At 43.5% G+C, this 24,266-nt stretch overlaps 2 protein-coding genes and 1 pseudogene across 8 annotated transcripts in view; 2 read left to right on the top strand and 1 right to left on the bottom strand.

The window, feature by feature from the left end:
* SUMO1 (small ubiquitin like modifier 1) overlaps positions 1-2,526 on the top strand; it is a 32,358-nt gene extending 29,832 nt beyond the window's left edge. The window contains exon 5 of the mRNA XM_005573960.5: positions 1,687-2,526. Coding sequence (XP_005574017.1) covers positions 1,687-1,755 — 69 coding nt within the window. The 3' untranslated portion in view covers positions 1,756-2,526. The remainder of the gene's footprint in view (positions 1-1,686) is intronic.
* Positions 2,527-2,915: 389 nt separating this feature from the next.
* The window catches only part of KIAA2012 (KIAA2012 ortholog), a 140,245-nt gene continuing 118,894 nt past the window's right edge, over positions 2,916-24,266 (bottom strand). For 4 of the 7 annotated variants that reach the window (XM_005573956.5, XM_045367474.3, XM_045367476.3 and 1 more), the window contains 9 exons: positions 23,954-24,044; positions 21,695-21,860; positions 20,532-20,646; positions 18,312-18,631; positions 14,135-14,337; positions 13,273-13,445; positions 11,996-12,212; positions 6,437-6,595; positions 2,916-4,313 (listed from right to left, as the gene is read on the bottom strand). In XM_005573956.5, the coding sequence (XP_005574013.3) occupies positions 6,457-6,595; positions 11,996-12,212; positions 13,273-13,445; positions 14,135-14,337; positions 18,312-18,631; positions 20,532-20,646; positions 21,695-21,860; positions 23,954-24,044 (1,424 nt within the window). In that variant the 3' untranslated portion in view covers positions 2,916-4,313; positions 6,437-6,456. Of the gene's footprint in view, positions 4,314-6,436; positions 6,596-11,995; positions 12,213-13,272; positions 13,446-14,134; positions 14,338-18,311; positions 18,632-20,531; positions 20,647-21,694; positions 21,861-23,953; positions 24,045-24,266 lie in introns of those variants that run through there. The other 3 variants (XM_015432553.4, XM_074009760.1, XM_074009761.1) reach the window with 2 other exon arrangements.
* LOC141408150 (DAZ-associated protein 2 pseudogene) lies at positions 7,038-7,774 on the top strand (annotated as a pseudogene).

Here is a 24,266-nt window from a genome sequence, read left to right as displayed (position 1 = left end):
CCACCTTCTTGAACACTTCCTTACTTTCTGGCACAGTAAGAAGTTCCAAACTCATCTTTTACTTTCCTTGACCTAACTTGTCGTAATCTCTGGGACTGTACAGTAGATACCCAATACATTTTACTGACACATGCCTTACACATTCCTTATAATTAAGAGATTATCTTTTCAGAGGAATGTTGGGGCAGTGGGAGAGAGTAGGTCTTTAGGGAGTGATGCTCCTGTGCTGTTGTTCACTTGTCTCGATTAATGTACTTCTTGAAGTTTGTAGCTTTATATTCTTTATAGCTCAAGGACTCCTGCTGTCTTCCTGTTTTGAAGGTTTCTAATAACATTTGGAATTTTATTCCTTGCAGTGTTTACCATGCTATATGGGCAATTAAAATTGTTTTAAAAGCATCTTTTTTTTTTTTTTTTTTTTGAGATGGAGTTTTGCTCTTGTTGCCCAGGCTGGAGTGCAGTGGCACAATCTTGGCTCACTGCAACCTCTGCCTCCTGGGTTCAAGCGATTCTCCTGCCTCAGCCTCCTGAGTAGCTGGGATTGCAGGCATGCGCCACTATGCCTGGCTAATTTTGTATTTTTAGTAGAGATGGGGTTTCACCATGTTGGTCAGGCTCGTCTTAAACTCCTGACCTCAGGTGATCCGCGTCCCGCTCCCCGGCCCCTCGGCCTCCAGAGTGCTGAGATTACAGGCGTGACCCACTGCGCCCAGCCTAAGAGCATCTTTAATAATTACTTAAATATTCATATATGTTCTGCAACCAAGATAGCTTAACACTACTAGAGCCATTCTGATCACTTTAAAATCCTAAATTCGCATGTGTTATGTTTAGATTTCTTAACATACTTAATTTTCATATTTAATATTCTGCTACCTATAATATAGGTAGCAGAATATATAAATATACCTATTTATATATATAGGTATATATAAATATACCTATTTTATAATGTTACCTATAAAATTAAAAACTTTTTGGTCAGACACAGTGGCCCACGCCTGCAATCCTAGCACTTTGGGAGGCTGAGGCGGGCTGGATCACTGCAGGTCAGGAGTTGAGACCAGCCTGGGCAACATGGCGAAACCCCATCTCTACTAAAAATAGAAAAAGTAGCCGGGTATGGTGGCACATGCTTGTAGTGCCAGCTACTCAGGAGGCTGAGGTGGGAGGATTGGTTGAGCCCAGGATGCTGAGGTTGCAGTGAGCTGAGGTTGAGCCCAGGAGGCTGAGGTTGCAGTGAACTAAGATTGTGCCACTGTCCTCCAGCCTGGGCAATATAATGAGACCCTGTCTCAAAACAAAAACAAACAAAAAACAAACAAAAACAAAAACCAAACAAATTAGAATATATCCTATTATTAAACTATCATTTAAACTATTAAATACATGTTTCATTAAATTTAAAAGTTCTTTAACATAGCTGTCAAAAACGCTTCAGTTTTATATAGCGAATAAACTGGGAAGTGAAATTGACTCAGGAAAGTAAGATGAATAACGCAACAGACAGAAGGAAAGACACCTCTATGTTCTTTAGATTAAAGAAAACAGGATTCTTAATATTAGAGGAGTGTAAGTATGGGTCACACTTGGATCTCTTTGCACTTTTAAATTAGTGGCCACATAATTGTAGTCAATTTAAAAACTGCTTTTATATTCTGCTAACATTTTTCTTTCCTCTTACAGCTGGGAATGGAGGAAGAAGATGTGATTGAAGTTTATCAGGAACAAACGGGGGGTCATTCAACAGTTTAGATATTCTTTTTATTTTTTTTCTTTTCCCTCAATCCTTTTTTATTTTTAAAAATAGTTCTTTTGTAATGTGGTGTTCAAAACGGAATTGAAAACTGGCACCCATCTCTTTGAAACATCTGGTAATTTGAATTCTAGTGCTCATTATTCATTATTGTTTGTTTTCATTGTGCTGATTTTTGGTGATCAAGCCTCAGTCCCCTTCATATTACCCTCTCCTTTTTAAAAATTACGTGTGCACAGAGAGGCCACCTTTTTCAGGACATTGCATTTTCAGGCTTGTGGTGATAAATAAGATCGACCAATGCAAGTGTTCATAATGACTTTCCAATTGGCCCTGATGTTCTAGCATGTGATTGCTTCACTCCTGGACTGTGACTTTCAGTGGGAGATGGAAGTTTTTCAGAGAACTGAACTGTGGAAAAATGACCTTTCCTTAACTTGAAGCTACTTTTAAAATTTGAGGGTCTGGACCAAAAGAAGAGGAATATCAGGTTGAAGTCAAGATGACAGATAAGGTGAGAGTAATGACTAACTCCAAAGATGGCTTCACTGAAGAAAAGGCATTTTAAGATTTTTTAAAAATCTTGTCAGAAGATCCCAGAAAAGTTCTAATTTTCATTAGCAATTAATAAAGCTATACATGCAGAAATGAATATAACAGAACACTGCTCTTTTTGATTTTATTTGTACTTTTTGGCCTGGGATATGGGTTTTAAATGGACATTGTCTGTACCAGCTTCATTAAAATAAACAATATTTGTAAAAATCGTACTAATGCTTATTTTATTTTAATTGTATAGAAATAAAAAAGAAAATGCCTAAAATAAGGTTTTCTTGCATAAATATTGGAAATTGCACATGGTACAAATTTTTTCTTCATTACTGTACAGTGATGATGTTAATGACTTTGAAGCACTGAAAGTTCCTGAAGTGCCTTCTGAATCAAGGATTTAATTAAGGCCACAATACCTTTTTAATATTCAGTGTTCTGTTTTTTTTGAAAACTTGATATTCCTGTATGGTGCATATATATGATGCAGTTACCTAATCATGTTGAATAAATGGGCATGCCAAAAATTCTTAATTGATTTTTATCGATAATTTCAATTCTTCCTTTAACAATGTACAAAATGGTAAGGTTTGGTATATTTTATGTTTTCCTTTTATTTCTTTATATCTTTTTTTTTTTTGAGATGGGGTCTCTCTCTGTCACCCAGGCTGGAGTACAGTGGTGTGATCTTGGCTCACTGCAACCTCTGCCTCCCGGGTTCAAGTGATTCTTCTGCCTCAGCCTCCCGAGTAGCTGGGACTACAGGCGCGTGCCACTACGCCCAGCTAATTTTTGTATTTTTAGTAGAGATGGGGTTCACCATGTTGGCCAGGATGGTCTCGATCGCTTAACCCTGTGATCTGCCCGCCTCGGCCTCCCAAAGTGCTGGGATTACAGGTGTGAGACACCGTGCCTGGCCCAGCCATATTTATTTATATCTTAAATATTTAAACTTTGTGTAAAATTAAAATATCAGATTAGTTTGTTCCTATTAGAGTGCTTAACTTTTCCTTTGAATGCTGAGTCACAGAATTTACTGCATGTGTGCATACATACAGTCCAGTTTCATGTTATCTCAAATAGAGTGTCATCTAACTAGTTGAGAAGACCAAATAAAACCCACTTTGAATGCATTTTATAAACTATTACAGCTTACATACCTACTCAGGTCGAACCTTTTGAGAAATAAATTGATTGGCTTGATCTTCTAATTCTTATGTTTGACCCTAACTGAAAAATTATTTGTATGGTGTAAGTTAGAGCTTTTAGATTGTCACCTGATATTTATCATTATATTCATTAAACAGTGATTAGGAACTAGGCCCATTTTAAGAAAATCTTCATGAGCTGCATATTTCTGTCAAGACTAAATAACAGATCTGATTGGGTATTTGAACTATGCGAATCTATAGTTTCGTATCTTAATTTTGTTTGCGTCTCTAAATGTCTGAAGGCTCTCAGGATTTAGGTGGTGGGACTTAGCTACTGGGGAAGTAATTTTTTTTTTTTTTTTTTTGGGACGGAGTCTCGCTGTGTCTCCCAGGCTGGAGTGCAGTGGCGTGATCTCGGCTCACTGCAAGCTCCGCCTCCCGGGTTCACGCCATTCTCCCGCCTCAGCCTCCCAAGTAGCTGGGACTACAGGCGCCCACCACCACGCCCGGCTAGTTTTTTGTATTTTTAGTAGAGACGGGGTTTCACCATGTTAGCCAGGATAGTCTCGATCTCCTGACCTCGTGATCCACCCGCCTCGGCGTCCCAAAGTGCTGGGATTACAGGCTTGAGCCACCGCGCCCGGCCGGGAAGTAATTTTTTTGTTTTCAGTTTTTTGGATTCTAAATGTGTTGCACTCTGCTATGGTTAACTTAAATTTGTGCTTATCTGATTAGCAGTGCTGATAAAATAGGCATTTCACAACAAAAATTTTAACAGATTATCGGATTTCTGAAGGGACCTTAGATAACGTTTAGTGAAGCCACTCTTATCTGGTGCTTGACTGCAACATCCTAATCTGTAAAAGAAGGGAGAAAATAAAGTCAGCAATGGTAATTTCCCCCCACAAGGATGTTTTCCTTAAGTATTTGTTCTGTTGTGGGTTGAATTATTTGAGATGCTCCTTTCTTATCTGATTAAGTAGTACTGAATGAATTGATTGAATGAATGTTCAGATAGGGTCCACAAGCTTGAGAAAACGTTTAGATGACATATTTAAGTTCAGTATGACTGATATTATCTAGTTTAACTGTTTTATTTCTATTTAATTTTTACATAAAACAAGGAGTTAAAATAAGGATCAAATCTAAGCAAGTCCAGTAACAGCAATACAGAATACAAATAGGTTGGATTTCTGTGTTGTAAAGGTGTAATTTCTGTAGAAAGCAAATACCTTGCAAACATTAATGAGGAATTGGAGGGGATTACTTGCAAATATTAAGCTTTTCATCTGTGGACACTGAACTACAGAGTAGAGCCAAAGGAAATTTGTGAAAAAATTCAGGTTCATATGCTGTGGATTTAACTAACATCCTTTTATGTAACTTGTATGTTAAAAATACCTTTCTTCATCCATTTTGTTAAAGGGATATTTTATTAAATATTAAAAGAGAGATGTTAAATATCTAATCAGGTCTCATCCTGGGCCAGGCACAGCGACTCGTGCCTGTAACCCCAGCACTTTGGAAGGCTGAGGCAGGCAGATCACTCGAGACCAGGAGTTTGAGACCAGCCTGAGCAACATGACGAAACCCTGTCTGTACTAAAAATACACAAATTAGGCAAGTGCGGTGATGCGTGCCTGTAGTCCCAGCTACTTGGGAGGCTGAGGTGGGAGGATCGTTTGAGCCCAGGAGGTCAAGGCTGCAGTGAGCTGTGATTGTGCCACTGCACTCTAGCTTGGGTGACAGAGCGAGACCCTGTCTTTAAAAAAAAAAAAAAAAAAGACATCCTGGTAGAGTCAATATAATTTTTCAACTGGGGAAATTTTGTGAGTGGTTAGTTCTTCAGGGCACAGGGTAAAACTCAAGATTTATTAATGTTCAGAGCTCTAGAATAATGCTGTCCAATAGAACTTCCTGTCATGGAAATATTCTACATCTGTGCTTTCCAGTACAGTAGCTGGTAACCACACATGACCTGAGCACTTGAAATGGGGGTGTTGTGATTGAAGAATGTTTTAACAAGTTTAAATAGCTACATGCAGTTGGTGCTGTGTTACTCAGCAGTGCAGCTCTAAAATCTATATTTTGAGGATGTGAGAATGGCCTCACAAAACAACACATTTTGCTGAAATGGACATTTATCAAGTGATTGCAAATATACCTTGTTCTAAATAGACATTAAGTTTTAGATTCTTAGGGTGAAATGATTGTGGTTTTGCTTTATAGAGAGGTATAATAAAATTCTTAATATATATATGTGAATATATAAATTAGTTTCTCTGAGCTAACTCAAAATTATTTGCATTACAAAATTTTCATTTATCTACAATTCTCTCAGATACATTGACTGAAATGAAATACTTTGACTATCCTAAGACCACGTTAGTGTTTCAGGCTGAAATTATGGGCAGTTTTAGGCACCAAGGCTTCTGGATTTATGTGGTTCTGGAGAACATAAAGGATTTAGGTGAACATAAAGGATTTAAGAGTTTAATTGGTTTGAACAAAGTGTGTGAGTTGTGGAGGGGTGATGGAAATGGAGGTTCCAGAGTAGAGAATATCTTAGGTGTGGGTTGAGGTTAACCAGATGAAATGGAACTAACTGGGCTCAGAAGGGAACTTTTTTTTTTTCTTAAGAGACAGGGTCCCACGCTGTCACCCAGGCTGCAGTACAGTGGCACCATCATAGCTCGGTGCAGCCTGGAACTCCTAGGCTCAAGCGATCCTCCTGCTTCAGCCTCCTGAGCAGCTGGGATTATAGGCACACCCCACCATGCCTGGCTAATTTAAACATTTTTTATAAAGATGGGGTTTCCACTATGTTGCCTAGGATGGTCTCGAACTCCTGGCCTCAAGCAAGCCTCCCGCCTCAGCCTCTCAAAGTGCTGGGATTACATGGATGAGCCACCATGCCTGGCCCCTGGAACTTTATTATAAAGGGAAATTTCTCCTTTTCTGTCACCACCTCCCAACTTACTTTTTAGTTTTCTTCTAGCCTTAAGGCCTGGGTATTTGTAGGAACTGGAAATAAGAGTAAACCCATGGTCTGGAAATGTTATGTGTCCACTGCAGACCACTGGCTTCCTTACGGAGTTCTTGATGGAAGTGAAGATGTTTCTTCAAGGCAGCTTTTTGCCTAAGGAGACAACCCCACCCCCAATTCCAATAATGATTAAGCGCCCTAGAAATTGTCCTCATAAGCCAGCAGGATAACTTTAGATTCAAATAATTATCAGTTAGACTTGGGCTGTTGATCTTGGATTTTAGTGGAAGATCATACCCTTCATTTAGTAAATTTACACACAAGGTTTGGAGTACCGTGAGCCTCCTATTGGAAAAGTAAAAGGGAAGGCGTAATTCACAGTTCTTATACTGCTAGAAAGGACTCCCTCATTTAAGAGATGAGGAAACAGGCTAGGTGCACTGGCTCATGCATGTAATCCCAGCACTTTGGGAGGTAGAGACGGGCAGATAGGCCAGGTGTTTGAGATCAGCCTGAGCAACATGGTGAAACCCCGTCTCTACTAAAAATACAAAAACTGCGGTGGCAGCGCCACTCAGGCGTTGGGTGACGCTAGATGGATGGACTGTCACGTGACACGAAGTGGCTCCAAACAGGAAGAGGACGGAAAAGATAACCGTCCCCAGTGCCGAGACGAACCGGACCTGCAGTCACGACGAACAGCAAAGGTCAATATCTGACACAGCCAACCTATCCTGTGCAGCCTCCTGGGAGTCCAGTATACCCTCAGACCTTGCATCTTTTTCAGGCTCCACCCTATACTGATGCTTCACCTGCCTACTCAGAGCTCTGTTGTCCAAGCTTTGTGTACCCAGGGGCTGCCACAGTCCCCACCACATCGGCCGCATTTTCTGGAGCCTCTCTGTATCTTCCCATGGCCCAGTCTGTGGCTGTTGGGTCTTTAGGTTCCACAATCCCCATGGCTTATTATCCACTTGGTCCCATCTATCCACCTGACTCCACAGTGCTGGTGGAAGGAGGGTATGATGCAGGTGCCAGATTTGGAGCTGGGGCTACTGCTGGCAACATTCCTCCTCCACCTCCTGGATGCCCTCCCAATGCTGCTCAGCTTGCAGTCATGCAGGGAGCCAACGTCCTCGTAACTCAGTGAAAGGGGAATTTCATGGGTGATTCAGATGGTGGCTACACCATCTGGTGAGGAACCAAGGCAACCTTTGTGCCGGGAAAGACATCACATAACTTCAGCACTTCTCACAATGTAACTGCTGTAGTCATATTAACCTGAAGTTGCAGTTTAGACACATGTTGGAATGTCTTTCTGATGCCCAAACTTTCAAGGACTTTCCAAATTTAATAAGGAACCATGTAATGGCAGCAGTACCTCCCTAAAGCATTTTGAGGTAGGGGAGGTATCCATTCATAAAATGAATGTGGGTGAAGCTGCCCTAAGGATCTTCCTTTAACTTCTCTGGAGTAATACTGTGCCATACTGGTCTTTGCTGTTGGTAATAAAACATCAAATTAGGTTTGGAGGGAACTTTGATCTTCCTAAGAATTAAAGTTGCCAAATTAGGGCCAGGCGCAGTGGCTCACGCCTGTAATTCCAGCACTTTGGGAAGCTGAGGCAGGCGGATTACCTGAGGTTGGGAGTTTGAGACAAACCTGACCAACATGGAGAAAACCCGTCTCTACTAAAAATACAAAATTAGCCAGGCATGGTGGCGCATGCCTGTAATCCCAGCTACTCAGGAGGCTGAGGCAGGAGAATTGCTTGAACCTGGGAGGCAGAGGTTGCGGTAAGCCGAGATCGCACCATTGCACTCCAGCCTGGGCAACAAGAGCGAAACTCCGTCTCAAAAAAAAAAAAAAAAAAAAGTTATGAAATTATTCTGATTGGTCTTTAATCTCCATTGTCTTTGATTTATATGACTTGTTATAAATGGAACGCATTAGTTGTCTACTTTTTCCTTTCCATCCCTTGCCGCACCCATCCCATTTCCAACCCTAGTCTTCTATTTCCTCCTGCCAGTCTCAATTGAATCAATGGTGCAGGACAGAAAGTCAGTCAGAGTAATTTCCTTCTTTACTCACACTTCTCCCCACTTGTCATCTTTTAACTAGTCTTTCACAAGGATCCTCTGAAACCCACTCTGTGCCCCAAGCACAGATCCCATTACTTCTGCTTTCGTATTTCCTCAGGCAAAAGTGGAGGGTGCCTTTTGGACCCTCCTCATAGGTTGTCTCTACATACACGAACCTAACCCAAATTTGTTTTGGTGCCAGAAAAACAGCTATGTTTGAACAAAGATATCGTGCAAACTGTACTGTGAACAACAGATGGTTTAAAATATGAGGGGCAGCTGGGCGCGGTGGTTCACGCCTGTAATCTCAGCGCTTTGGGAGGCTGAGGTGGGTGGATCACGAGGTCAAGAAATCGAGACCATACTGGCCAACATGGTGAAACCCCACCTCTACTAAAAATACAAAAATTAGCCGGGCGTGGTCGCAGGTGCCTGTAATTCCAGCTACTCAGGAAGCTGAGGCAGGAGAATCGCTTGAACCTGGGAGGCAGAGGTTGCAGTGAACCGAGATCGTGCCACTGCACTCCAGCCTGGTGACAGAGGGAGACTCCGTCTCAAAAAAAAAAAAAAAAAAAAAAGAGGGGCAAGGAGGAGGATGCATTTCAAAAGCCTGATTGATGTGTTCAGAGCCAAATTAAGAGGAGTTTTCAGATCAAAAATTGGCTACCATTTTTTTGTCAGAGTGTCTGATGCAGCCACTCATTTGGCTCCCCAAAATTCCTAGACTGGGTTAATAAGGTCATACTGTGAATGCCTCACTACAAAATGACTTGAGTCCAGTGAAATCTCATTAGGCTTAAGAATATTTCAGGGATCCTTAATGTTTTGATTTTTGTTTTCTGAAATTAGATTTTATTTTGTCTTATAATTTCAGTTCATCTAAATTGTGAGTTCTGTACGTACATGTGATGTCTGACTGTACCATTGACTGTTCTGGAAGTTCAGCATTGTATGTCTCTCTCTACACTGTGGTGCAGTTAACTTGTGGAATTTTATGCTAAAAATGTAGAATAAAGACTATTTTGAATATTTGAAAAAATAAATAAATAAAAAATACAAAAACTAGCCGGTATGGTGGCGCATGCCTGTACTCCCAGTTACTTGGGAGGCTGAGGCACAAATCTCTTGAATCTGGGAGGTGGAGGTAGAGATTGTGCCACTGTACTCCAGCCTGGGCAACAGAGTGAGACTCTGTCTCAAAAAAAGTGGGGTGGGGTAAGGAAATGGGCCAGAGAAGTTGAAGTACCAGGGCCAATGTCACAGTGAAGATGAAATAAAGCCAGTTAGTATCAAATTCTCCTGAGTCTTGGTAGAGTGAGGCTCTTCCCCTCATTCTTTTAGTTATTTGGTTCTCTGCTTTCAGCTACTTGGACTAGCCTTATAAATTGCCCAGCTTTCCCTTCGATGACTGTCAGTTTTCTTCTCGTGAAAAGTTGGAACTCCCAATAGTTTGCCTGTGGTCTCGATATTTAGGAACCTAATTCTGCTTCTATGGTACATGGAATACATAATTTTGAAATGGAGTCATGGCTTTCCTAATGATCCATTTTGTAATTCACCTAACAGCTGAGGAAAGTCCAGAGAAGGAAGAACTTATGGTTAGTAGACAACCTTGAAATTGAGTTGCACTGGCTGCCTTCTCTTTTTGGTCCCCTAAAGAGTATTTATCATCTTAGATTCAGCTTAAGTTGTGGACAAATATCAAGGGGAAAAGTATTTACAGTTAACTTTGGAATCACAGTTTTCTGGGTTGTGCCTCTTTACCCTTCAACTTTGGTGGTTCTAAAGAGGGATGATTATTAGTTGCTTTCATTAAGGAAGGGAAGTTCATGATGTAGCAACTATAGAGGACCTAGCTTTTTGAAGAGTCAATTGAAACCCATACCTCAGTTTTTATTATCAGAAAGATGCAATGATAATCACTATTGTAGGAGAATAAAGGGGGAAAATTCCCCTGGCCCTGGATGACTTGGATTCTGTGCTTTTTCTCCTAACAAGGCCCTCATGTTAGATCTGGTCTTGGCCCACATCCCTAACTTCATCTGGAAGTATTCTTTGCCCTTCATCCACTTCATTCCATCCATACTGTCTTTTATTCCAACATGCCAGTCTCATTTCTTTTTTCAGACCTTTGTATTTACTGTTTACTTGCTGGAATATTTTTCTCCCAGATGTTTAGGTGGCTCTTTGTTATTCAAGTTTCACCATATATGACACCTCTTCTGAGAGGTCTTGCCCTGGCTAACCAATTAAAATAAGCCACCTGCAATCCTATCACATCCTTTTTTTTTTTTTTTTTTTTTTTTTTTTTGAGACAGAGCCTTGCTCTTGTTGCCCAGGCTGGAGTGCAATGGCACGATCTCGGCTCACTGCAACCTCTACCTCCCAGTTTCAAGCAATTCTCCTGCCTCAGCCTCCTGAGTAGCTGGGATGACAGGCACCCGCCACCATGCCCAGCTACTTTTTGTATTTTTAGTAGAGATGAGGTTTCACTACATTGACCAGGCTGGTCTCGAACTCCTGACCTCAGGTGATCCACCTGCCTCAGCCTCCCAAAGTGCTAGGATTACAGGCGTGAGCCACCGCACCCGGCACCCCCTGCCTTTTTTTTTTTTTTTTTTTTTTTTAAAGAGAGAATCTTGGTGTGTCACCCAGGCTGGAGTACAGTGACTTGATCTTGGCTCACTGCAGCCTTGACCTCCCAGGCTCAAGCGATCCTCCTGCCTCAGCCTCCCATGTAACTGGGACCACAGGCATTCACTACCACACCCGGCTAATTTTTTGATTTTTTTGTAGGGATGGAGGTTTCACTTAGTTGCCTAGGCTGGTCTTGAACTCCTGAGCTCAAGCAATTCTCTCATCTTGGTCTCCCAAAGTGCTGGAATTAACATGTGTGAGCCACTGTGCCCAGCGTCCTATCACATATTTAAATTTTTTTCTGTATAGCATTTATTGTTGGCTTTAAAAAATATTTGTTTAGAGTCTGTCCTCACTCTCACCCCTGGAATGTAAATGCGATGGGAAGACAGACCTTCTCTGTCTTGCTTACTCCAGAATTCCTAGTGTCTAGGACAGTGTTTGGCACATAACAGGCACTCAGTAGATATCAAGGAAGGCAGTGGGTTTGAAATCGGGAGGTCTTAGATCTGGTCCTGGCATTGTCCCTAAGTCACGTTTGTCTGTGATCAAGATCCTTTCCCTCTTTGGGACTTGCTTTTTTCATCTATAAACTAGAGGATTGAGGTAGATATCTCTAAACTCCCTTGTAGATTCATTACAACTTCTTTAAGCCATGGAGGAATCCTTGATATTTGCAGCAAAATAATCCCTCTATGCCTTTCAGTCTTCCAAACCATGCTTGGGGTCGGGGGACTTTTCTTGTCTAAAGGCAGTGCAAGGCTGGCCCTAAGCACTGGACAGTGAAGCCCTTGGACCATCCCCCTATGGCAACTGTTGCCCAAATGTCCAGTACCTGGCTTGTTCCTGGGCTTGTTTCATGGCTTCTTCCAGAGCCAGTCTTGCTGCTTCCTCTTCCTTTTGCCTCCTCTCCTCTGCCTCCAGCTGAGCCTTCTCTTCTTCCTGTTTTCGCCACTGGTACTCCAGTCGTTCCTCTTCAGCCATTTCCATCAGGCGTTTTTGTTCTTCTGCTAACTGCATTTCCAATTCCTTTTGCCTTTGCTTCTCTGCCTCTGCAGAATAGAAAAGGGGGTGGGCTCAGCAGGGATCAGTTTTGGGGAAAACAATTTTCTGATCCAATTCTCAAATCTGTGATTCTGAAGGACTCCCCGTGAGAAATTTTGCAGTTTACCTGCTAGCAGGCTGCCACATCCTCTCTGGGGAGTACCTTAGGCATTAATTTACTAATTTGAGAGTCCTTTATTAAGCACCTACTACGTGTAATACACTATGCAGTTAATACAAAGCCTTGGAGAAGAATTTTTCCAGAGCCTGGTGTGTTTATGTGGTGGTATGAAGCTGGGTTAGAGAAGAGTGTCAGATCAGTTTCTAGAGAAACTTGGTGCTTCCTAGCCGGGTGCAGTGGCTCAAGCCTGTAATCCCAGCACTTTGGGAGGCCGAGGCGGGCAGATCATGAGGTCGGGAGTTCGAGACCAGCCTGGCCAACATTAGTGAAACTCCAGCTCTACTAAAAATACAAAAAATTATCTGTGCATGGTGGCGGGTGCCTGTAATCCCAGTTACTCGGGAGGCTGAGGCAGGAGAATTGCTTGAACCTGGGAGGCAGAGGTTGCTGAGATCACGCCATTGCACTCCAGCCCAGGCGACAGTGCAAGGCTCTAACTCAAACAAATAAACAAATGATTTTTAAAAAGAGGCTGGCGAGATTCCACATATCAGCACCTGAAAGTCTGCCCTGAAGCTATCCAGATGTTTGTGGCTGTTTCCGTCTGCTCAGGAAGAGGCAAGGAGTAGGACTGTGTCTCCAATTTAGGTAGCTCCTGAGCAATGCCAAAAGGGCAAAGGGAAGGGCAGGATCCCAGTTCAGGAGATTGTTGGATTGAGAGCAGGACTCTGGAGTCATTTCCACAAGCAAGTCATTACTTTCTTATTTAGATCTATATTAACACACTATAGTCATACATAATCACTTTGAAAAAAATAGTTTATATATTATTTAGAGTGCTTAACACACTAACGCCTAGGATAGGAATAAATGAACACTCACAGTTGGATAAAAATGTTTCTGCCCCAAATAGAAGAGAGAGCCAAAGAGCTCAAGAACCCCCTCACCGGCCCTCTCGGCTTCCTCCTGCTGCTTTTTTCTCTGTAGTTCTCGCAGTTTCCTCCGAAACTCCTCTTGCTGTTGCCGGGCTCTCTCCTGGGCTGCTTTCAACCGGAGCTGCTGCTTTCTCTCCTCCTCCTCCTGCCGCTGCTGTTCTTCTTGGAGTCTCTGTTTCCTCAAGCTGAAAAAACACAAGATGGTCAGGGAAATGGCAGAAAACACTGAGGCATCCTTGTGAGATAAGCCAACAGACAGTGCCCATGGGGGAGACTCTGCAGCCCACACGCCACAGGGAGCACCCTATTCCCAGGAGACTCAGTTTTCCAAGGGAGGCCAGGATTGAAGAGCAAAGAGCCCAGGGAGCTTGAAACCAGAAGCCTAGAAGTTTCAGTGCACAGCTCTGTGCTCTAGGGCAGGGGTCTTAAGTTCATTTTTCATGCTTATGATTTTGAAACTCCTGCCTCACAGGGTTGTGAAGATTAAATTGCAGTTGAGGCCTGTGAAAGGGCCTAGCACATTGCAGACAACAAAGTACAGGGGCTTGACAAATGTTTGCTGGACTGAATCTCAGAGCCTTCTCAAGAAGATCTCAGGGTCATCAATGTGAGTAACCCTCACATGGAGTTGTAAACTTGACAGAGAGTGATATTCAGCAGAGTGTATCAATCAGTGCACATGGTTGAGACGCTGCAGCTTATCTCTGGTCAGTGTTGTTCCTAGGAAAACTGAGGATAGAGAAAAATGACATATGCTGTTTTAACTTCAGGGCATGAGTGTCAGAACCAAACGTTGCCCCTAGGGGAGGTCAACCGCTGCCTTTTTCTTCTGCTTTCTAACATGGCTGTAGTCTCTCTGGCTTGCCCTACCTACCGGATCTCTTCTGCACGTCTCTGCTGCTCCAGCTCCAGCTCCTCCTCCATCTTTTTTGCTCTCTCCAGCTGTTCCTGCTGGAGCTGCCTTTGCTCTTCCTGCTCCCTTCTCTTCTTCTCCACCTCCAGCCACCTCATCTCGGCTTTTTCTGCTCGAAGCCTGTCCCAGGAAGCCTTCTCCTGCTCCCTCTTAGTGAGGAGGGCCTAAGAAACCAGAGTATTCTCAGTGCAATAAACAGATGGGTCTGTCTCAGCAGTGAGCCCTTCTCCACCCAAGATAGTGTTGTCTCTAATCAAAGATGGAATCACAAAACAGACTCCACACTCTACCCACAGCTGCATAGACTTAGCCACCACCAGCTTGGACTTTCGGGTCCGACTGACCTGGATTCAACGCTCTCTCTTACTTGCTTTGGGATTTAGGGATCACAACTTAAACTTCCCAATATTGTCTTCCTCATGGTCTATTGCCAGGATTAGCTGAAATGATGAAAGTGCCAACATAATGTCCAGTACATAGTAGGTTCTAGAGTTCTCATCCCTGGCTGCACTTTAGAATCACCCAAGGAGCTTTCAAAAATTACTTGTGGCTGGGTGCAGCAGTTCACGCCTGTAACCCCAGCATTTCGGGAGGCTGAGGTGGGAGGATTGCTTGGGCCCAGAGGTTCAAGGTAACAAGTGACCTATGATCATGCCACTGCACTCCTGGGTGGCAAAGCAAGACTCTGTCTCAAAAATATAAAAACAAGGGGCCGGGCATGGTGGCTCATACCTGTAATCCCAACACTTTGGGAGGCCGAGGTGGGCGGATCACCTGAGGTCAGGAGTTCCAGGCCAGCGTGGCCAACAGGTGAAACCCCATCTCTACTAAAAATACAAAAATTAGCCGGGCATGGTGGTGCAGGCCTGTAATCCCAGCTACTCGGGAGGCTGAGGCAGGAAAATTGCTTGAACCCAGGAGACAGAGGTTGCAGTGAGTTGAGATCTCACCACTGCACTGCAACCTGGGCGACACAGCAAGACTCTGTCAAAAAAAAAAAAAAATTTATATATATATATATATATATACGAAAACAAAACTACTTGAGGCCAAGACTCTACCCAGACCAATGAGAATCTCTAGGTGGAAGGCCTCAGTTGTTAAAAAGTTTCTTGAGTGATTCTAACATGAAGCTAGAGCTAGGAACCACAGGTTCTAGATAGAAGTCATTTTACTGGCCGGTCGCATTGGCTCACACCTGTAATCCCAACACTTTGGGAGGCTGAGGTGGGCAGATCACCTGAGGTAGGGAGTTCGAGACCAGCCTGACCAACATGGAGAAACCCTATCTTTACTAAAAATACAAAATTAGCCAGGTGTGGTGGCGCATGGCTGTAATGCCAGCTACTCGGGAGGCTGAGGCAGGAGAATTGCTTGAACCCGGGAGGTAGAGGTTGCAGTGAGCCGAGATTGCGCCATTGCACTCCAGCCTGGGCAACAAGAGTGAAACTCCCTCTAAAAAAAAAAAAAAAAAAAAAAAAGAAGCTATTTTACCAGGGGAAAATTTTAGGTTTAAATGGGTCAGACTCACATTTAATCCCATAGAAACTCACCTTTCCAATGGAAGGTTGTTCTTTCAGTTTATATGAAGGTTGTCATAGCTTTCTTTTTCTCCCTAGTGCCTCTTTCTCAGAAATATGCCTATGAAGGGAACCTTGAGAGGCGAGCCTTCCAGGAACTCTGTGTATCCAACTCAGAGAAAAACCTCCTTGCTTTTTAGCCTTTGCAGAGGCAGCATAGTGCTATGGATTGACAATAAATCTAAGAAATGCTGATGATCTCGCAGGTTCAGAAAAGTTTTGCCCATAGGTTAAAATTTTCATCTGTTGTGCAGAGCAGAATTGTGTGATCCAGGCAGCTGGGAGGGACTGAGAACTATAAAGGAAAATCTTCCTGGAATCCTTTTTGGAAGTCCATGAGCCATAAAATAAGTAAATAGAGGCCGGGCGCGGTGGCTTACGCCTGTAATCCCAGCACTTTGGGAGGCCGAGACGGGCGGATCACGAGGTCAGGAGATCGAGACCATCCTGGCTAACACGGTGAAACCCCGTCTCTACTAAAAAAAAATACAATACTTAGCCGGGCGAGGTGGCAGGCGCCTGTGGTCCCAGCTACTCGGGAGGCTGAGGCAGGAGAATGGCGGGAACCCGGGAGGCGGAGCTTGCAGTGAGCTGAGATCCGTCCACTGCACTCCAGCCTGGGTGACAGAGTGAGACTCCGTCTCAAAAAAAAAAAAAAAAAAAAAAAAAAAAGTAAATAGATAATAATTTAAAATGGTGACAAGAGTCCTGAACTTGGAGTCACAGGACCTAAGCTTAAGTCTTGGCTATACCACTCGATGGTTGTGCAGTTTCTGGCAACCTGCATTTAACTCTTTCCAGTTTCTATTTCTGGATCTGTAAAATGGGGCTAATCACACCTGGCTCACAAGGGTGGTTGTAAAGGTTAATGTAACATGTGTGAGTTTAACTGTAGTGGCTTAGCTGTGTGTGTATTTGTAGTATTTAAAGCTACTTTGTAATTTTTTTGTGTAAGATGTCAAAATGAAGTTCAGTACCTTAGTCTCAGTGGAAGAAATAGTAACTTATTCCAACAGCAGAGGAAAAATGGGCTGTTTTGGTCTTACTGACAGATGACATATCTATATGGCATTCTTTTTTAGTTAATTGCAGGGATTTTCTTTTTTCTTTTCTTTTCTTTTTTTTTGATTAGAGATTGAGTCTTGTTCTGTTGCTCAGGCTGGAGTGTAGTGGAGTGGCATAATCATAGCTCACTGCAGCCTCAAACTCCTGATCGCAAGGAATGCTCCTGCCTTGGCCTCCCAAAGTGCTGGGATTACAGGCATGCGCCACTGCACCCGGCCTAATTGCAGCAATTTTCAAGAGTAATTTTTCCTTACACTCAGTTTTTCTCTTCAGACCTTCACATTAGAATCAAGGACCCTGGAACCAAGTGACTCTTACATCTTGTGTTTTTTTTGAGACGGAGTCTCTCTCTGTCACTCAGGTTGGAGTGTAGTGGCGTGATCTTGGCTCACTGCAACCTCTGCCTCCTGGGTTCAAGTGATTCTTCTGCCTCCCAAGTAGCTGGAATTACAGGTGCGCAACACCAAGCCTGGCCAACTTTTGTATTTTTAGTAGAGATGGGGTTTCACTATGTTGGCCAGGCTGGTCTTGAACTCCTAACCTCGTGATCCACCCTCCTTGGCTTCCCAAAGTGCTGGAATTACAGGTGTGAGCTACCACGCCTGGCTTGAAAGCACCTTGTAAAAGCAGGTGTACAAGCTGTGTACGATAGGTGTACTACACACCTATTGTAAGCTGTGTACAAAGGTGTACTATATGTGTACAAGCTGCTTCTCTCTGTTCCAGCTGTATACTGCAGAAACGCAGATTAGGAAAGCAGGAATTTCCACAGCCTTTGGGAGGCAAGTAATAGATGAGCCCTAGCCTAAGTCAAGGAAATATGCTCGGCTCTGACAGCCAGTATCCATGTTTCCCTGTAACCATGAGTCCTGTACCTCTCAGAGATGGGTGCTGTGCTCATTTCCTATTCTTTTTTTTTTTTTTTTTTTTTTTTTTTTTTTTTTTTTGAGACGGAGTCTCGCTCTGTCGCCCAGGCTGGAGTGCAGTGGCGCGATCTCGGCTCACTGCAAGCTCCGCCTCCCGGGTTCACGCCATTCTCCTGCCTCAGCCTCCCGAGTAGCTGGGACTACAGGCGCCCACAACCGCGCCCGGCTAATTTTTTGTATTTTTAGTAGAGACGGGGTTTCACCGTGGTCTCGATTTCCTGACCTTGTGATCCGCCCGCCTCGGCCTCCCAAAGTGCTGGGATTACAGGCGTGAGCCACCGCGCCCGGCCTCATTTCCTATTCTTTACAGGGTGGACACTTGCCCTGGCAATGTGCAGGCCTCACAGAATGCATCATCACCTCAGAGGGGCTTTGCTACCCCTGCATCTTTGATTAGGTCTGGCTTCTTACTGGGGTCAGAACGTACCAAAGTAGAACAATAAGACCATTAGGTAGTTGAGCTGTTTTAGTAAGTGCAATATAATTAGGGGCAGCTTTTCCCACCTCTGCAGTCGTGCCAAGTGAGAACAGAACTTCCTCTGTCAAGCTGAGGACATCAGACCCTACCTTGGAAGGGTCCTCACAGCTTCTCTCTTCTTTAGATTCCATGTTGCCAGTGACAGTTGCAATCTGGGAGGGTGATGATCTTCCATCTAGAGAAACTTGAGTCTCCTGGGCATCATATTTGGGAGAAAGCCAAAGGTCCTCTACAAAGGAGTCTGAAGCGAAGGAACCTCTATTTGAGGTGTCTTCTGTTTCGTCAGAGTTGACATCAGGCCCACTCAGCTCTGCCGCTGTCTCCAGATTTCTTTCCTTCTGTGTCCTTTTCCTTTGGGGTCTTGTTTTTTTTTCTAATTTTTTTTTAGCCTTTGAGTCCTTTGACTTTCCTGGGGGAGAACAATTGGGGATAGAGATATAGCTGAGTTAACTTAATGTGATCACTAGACATCCTTTTTAGTAACTGTTTTTTTTTTTTGAGACAGGGTCTTGCTCTGTCGCTCAGGCTGGAGTGCAGTGGCACGATCATGGCTTACTGCAGCCTCGACTGCCTGGGCTTGTGATCCTCCCATCTCGGCTTCCTGAGTAGCTGGAACTGCAGGCATACCACCATGTCTGGCTAATTTTTGTATTTTTTGTAGGAACAGGGTTTTGCCATGTTGCCCAGGCTAGTCTCAAATCCCTGAGCTCAAGCAATCCGCCCACCTCAGCCTCCCAAAGTGATGGGATTACGGGTGTGAGCCACTGTGCCTGGCCCCTTTTTAGTAACTTTTAAAAGTTAGCATGCAGTGGATTCACCTGGGGTGCAGATTCCTGGCCCCAGCCCCAGAATCTGGTTCAGTGGGAATCCATATTGTAACAAACACCCCAAGTGTTTTGGGAAGAGTAGTTCACAGACCACCCTTTGAGAAACTACCTTATCCTCTTTGGATCAACTGACATTCAACCGTCTTGCTATTAAATAAGTTCTATTTCAGCTGGCGTGGTTGCTCACACCTGTAATCCTAGGACTTTGGGAGGCTGATGTGGGCAATTAACGAAGTCAGGAGTTTTAAACCAGTTTGGCCAATATGGTGAAACCCCATCTCTACTAAAAATACAAAAATTAGCTGGGCGTGGTGGTGGGTGCCTATAATCCCAGCTACTCGGGAGGCTGAGGCAGAAGAATTGCTTGAACCCGGCAGGCGGAGGTTGCAGTGAGCCGAGTTTGTGCTACTGCACTCCATCCTGGGTGACAGAGTGAGACTCTGTCTCAAAAAAAAAAAAAAAAAAGTTCTATTTCACTCTGACTTATGGAGGGGGCAGGACCGTCCAGAGGGGAGGCTTGTACACACAGCTGGAAAGTCATGCCTTGAGAGTCTGACTTGAGGTTGCAGCTTTGCAACCTGGCAAAGTTCAGCCTTCCGCACTCTAAGGACCCTTCCTTCGCTTCACCTTTGGTGGGGGCACCACAAGTATTTCCTTTTCCTAATTCCGCTAATGCTACCCAAGTCATGGGCTACAAAAATGTAAACTCAGCAAGAGATGAACAAGCAAATCTCAAAAACAGGTTTCGCTCAGGAGCATATCCATTGCTGTCCTTTCTGGCAGCACTGGATTTGTTTGGAAGGTCTTCTGAATCATGTGGGCAGTAAAGGATGGGTGTAAGTTTTAGGCTAAAGAAAGTCTTCAGAAGCAACAAAATCCGAGTTCCTGGTTAGGCTCAACCTAGGGAACCAAGACAGAAACTGTAGCTTGGAAGATCATTCAACACTTGTGGCATCCTTCCCCTTCCCAAATGCTCTCACTACCCAATACTCCGATTATGTGATATAGTTATTATTTTTTGGAGGTAGTGGCAATAGAATCTGTTGGGAGTCAAATAGGAAAGGACAAACCCTGGGTCTACCACTTTACTGTCTGATCTGCTTGATATTATGTAAGTCACCCAACCTTGCTCAGCCTCAGTTGCTACATGAATATAATAATAACACTTCCTTCATGGAGATGTTGTGAGGATTTAATGAGATCACATATACAGAGTCCTAATAGAGTAGGTATTCAGTAAATTGTTATTATTATAATTTCCTTTCTTGGTGATCACAGGCCTCTAGGCTCCCCGCTTTCCTGTATCTCTGTCTATTAAGATACTGACATGACGTAAGGCTGCAATACCATCTTAGCTGTAGTAGTCAAGGAGACTCAAAACGGAGAGTTTGTCCGGTAGGATCCATGCTAATTATCCATACTACCTCCAGACCCCTAACAGAAGTCTTCTCCAGGTTGTTACTTGCAGGCACACTCTCTTACCAATGGCAGCCTCTGCTTCCCCGTAGACCTTTCCTTCTCTCTCCCTGTTGGGTCCTTTGGTTTTGTCTTTCTTGGGTCTTTTCTTTCTCTTGGACTTGTCAATCAAATCCCTCTCCTAAAGGTGAAAAATCAAGGAAGGGGACCATGACATGTATAGGAAATGAAAAAAATCCATCAAAGAAGATTATGTCGAACAAGGTGACAGACTGGCTTAGAATGGAATTTGTGTGGGTTCCAGGTGAAGTAGAAGAGTGAATCTTAGAGAATGCAGAGCCAATGGGGAGACTCAAAGGTTCAGCTTTTGATGTAAAACTGCTGGGTATAATTTCATACGAGGAAAGAGGAAGAAAAAACACTTAGGGCCTGCTTCCTTTCTTAGTTTCTAAATCATGATCTACAGAGCTGGGTCAAAGTGAAACAGTTTTCACCTTTGGTAGATTGGTGTTGCCATGATTAACGGTTAACTATTCTAAATCAAAGCCAGCTTTATTCACTGCGGAATTATTTGCTAACTTTCAGGAAACCTCAGGCAGATGACCACAACTATGTCAGTCTTCACTTTTCCCCATGGGCTAGAACAACACAGTGGTTCCTCCTAAGAGAGGATGGCAGACTACCCACTCAGTACCTTTGTAGGAATTAGAAATGGGGCCGGGTACAGTGGCTTATGCCTGTAATCCCAGCACTTTGGGAGGCTGAGGCAGGTGGATCACTTGAGGTCAGGAGTTCGAGACCAGCCTGGCCAACATGGTGAAACCCCGTCTGTACTGGAAAAATACAAAAATTAGCTAGGAGTGGTGTCACATGCCTGTAATCCCGGTTACTCGGGAGGCTGAGGCAGGAGAATCGCTTGGACCTGGGAGGTGGAGGTTGCAGTGAGCCGAGATCGCCCCACTGCACTCCAGCCTGGGCAACACAGTGAGACTGTGTCTCGGGGGGGGGGGGGAAAGGGAATTAGAAATGATGTTCCATCCTTCAGGAGGATGCAGCCCAATGTGGCTGTGCAGGGCTTGGTAAGCAGACCCCAGGCTGGACCTCAGTGCCTCCCTCATCCCCTTTATCAGGTGCCCTCATATAGTTAGCAATCTATACAACTGTACATGGTATCCTTGATGAACTCCAAGTAGGGCTTTCAGACCAAGCTTTTAGGGGTTTACACTCACATGACTGATGCTGGCTGATGTCTCCCGGCTAAATAGTCTTGGTTCAGCCTTCCCTTCTCTTTCTCTTGGAAGAAGAGATGTATACACAGCGCTCAACTTCTTGGGTGACTCAGGCCCGTATCCCAGAAGTCCTTTGTGTAGGTGGTGTATATCATAATCTCTGCCCCTTTGAAAAGAGCAAACCAACAGGACCAAACTAAAGAAAAACTGGTGGAAAGAAAGAGGGCAAGTGAACCAACATCGAGCACCTGTTCTCTGCAGGCACTGTGCCTGACATTTGACATACTTAGTCAACTCTTTTTCTTCTGCATATCCCATGGTAAGGAAGATTAGAAAGATTGGTCTTCACTTTTGGGGTTTCCTCAGGATAAACCCTAAAACTTAGACAGTGGGAGAAATAGTTTGCTCTTTGGGGTTGCATATTTATGCTTTTAATTGAATGGCATATAATTATTTAACTGAAATTTCTTCTATCAAAGGATTAGCTGGAAAAAGAAAGTGACCTTTAAGAAAGATTGTGTTAGGAACATGTAACTATCCATTCATTCCTTTATGCCCTCTGAATTCTTCTTCTTTTTTTTTTTTTTTTGAGATGGAGTCTTGCTCTGTCCCCCAGGCTGGAGTGCAACGGCACAATCTGGGCTCACTGCAACCTCCACCTCCCGGGTTCTAGCGATTCTCCTGCCTCAGCCTCCTGAATAGCTGGGATTACAGGCACCTGCCACCACGTCCGGCTAATTTTTGTATTTTTAGTAGAGATACAAAAATTGGTCAGGCTGGTCTCAAACTCCTGACCTTAGATGATCCACCAGCCTTAGCCTCCCAAAGTGCTGGGATTACAGGCACGAGCCACCATGCCTGGCTACATGCCCTCTGAATTCTATCCTTGATCAAATTCAGCCACTAAAAGGTCATGTGCTGTGTTGGTTTTATCCATTGTAGAACTGCTGTCATTCGCTGTTTGCCGTGATGATAACTGACTTATGCCCTCTGGGTAAAAAGGACACTGAAAAGCAGCCACATGGATTGCAGTGACAGCAGCAATATCAGCTACTGTGTGCCTGCTGTGTGCCAGGCCTGGTTCTGGGCATTTTATTTTATTTTTTTAGCTAAATGAGTATTCTCTTTACTGTGCTCTGCTAGTACACGGCCTTACTGTAGAAACTTGAGAAATATTTGTTGAAGGAGGTGAATGGAATTTCCTGTAAATATATGAGACTTTAAATCATTCAATGTCACTCTATAAAAGCCTATAGGAGAAGTCTCCTTTAGAATTTAGTGCTTGGAAAACCTTTAATTTCCCTGAGGAATAGCTATGCTGCAAATGAGAACCACAAACCTGATTGTTTTGCTTTTTTTTTTTCCCCCAGAAATCTCTATGTCAGGAATCCTTCTGTCAAGCCTTAAATTAAGTCACAAAGGCTATAATGACTTCTGTGAAATGTTTGTGTTTTTTTCTTCTGATTTAAAATTTTTTTGTGTGTTTTTTGGTGGGGCTGGTTGTCATAAGCATTTAAAATACATTGTGAGGAAAGATCAGGTATAAAATTCTAAAAATGGAGTTCCTCTGGTGGCTGTCTTATTCATCCAAGTGCCTTTCCCCCTTTATTCCTGGGGAACACAAAAACTTTTTGACCCAGGAGGGAATCCTTACATTCCTGGGCAGGTGATGGCGGGTTCTTAAGTCATCGAGGTTTTCGGGAGGTCACAATAGGCTGCAGTTCCAGATGGAAGCAGAGAGGCCACACCAGCTGCCACTACCGAAGGTACTTAAGTGAAAACACTATGCCTGACAGGCCAGGCTTGCAGTAAGCACATTAGTACAGTACACAGGAAGCACTCAATACAGGCTAGCAATTATTATTAATATTGGTGTTAAGATTATTAGCATTATTTATTTTACTCAGAGCTGATTGAATGCTGAGGGGAGAAACCCAGGTTGAAGTAATAGATTTCAGCTTTCTAGGCATCTCTGTAGATCTCAGATTGGACAAATGGAAAGAGCTGTTCCCACATGGTTAGAGTTAACTTCACTCTTTACCCAACCAGCCAAATAATAAGGTTTAGGTAGGAAACACATCACAATATAATCATCCCCAAGAATCTTTGTTTCTTAGACAACCGTTTAATTTTGGCTGTCGGAGCACACTGTCAGCTGAGAACTCCCATGCCTGTCTGAAAAAACCAAACTAAATCAATTAAAAATACAAACAAAATAAAAGCAGAGAAGCCCATGTTATTACAACTTTGAATACTTACACCTTTTGCACAATATCTGCCTCTGGGGTCCGGATGTGCTCAGTTTGGGAAGCCCTGAGAGAGTCAAGGGTCATACTCTTTGGCTCTGAATCTGTGAAAACAGAGTATCAATCAATAAAGGACAACAGGCAGCTATCCTAGCAGGAGATCAGACATGGAAAAACGTCTACCTGGTGAGTAGCCAAAGGCACGTAAACTAGAACAACGACGTAGGCTATACCTAGAAAATTAGCAAATACTTCAGAAACCAGGGCTGACACATGGCAAGTAACATTAAAATTAGTATTAAAATATCCTTTGGGAAAGTGATATG

Source organism: Macaca fascicularis, chromosome 12, assembly GCF_037993035.2.
Source record: "Macaca fascicularis isolate 582-1 chromosome 12, T2T-MFA8v1.1".
Lineage (NCBI taxonomy): Eukaryota > Metazoa > Chordata > Mammalia > Primates > Cercopithecidae > Macaca > Macaca fascicularis.
The sequence above is the reverse complement of the archived record's forward strand: the minus strand, read 5'-3'. Positions and strand labels throughout refer to the sequence as shown.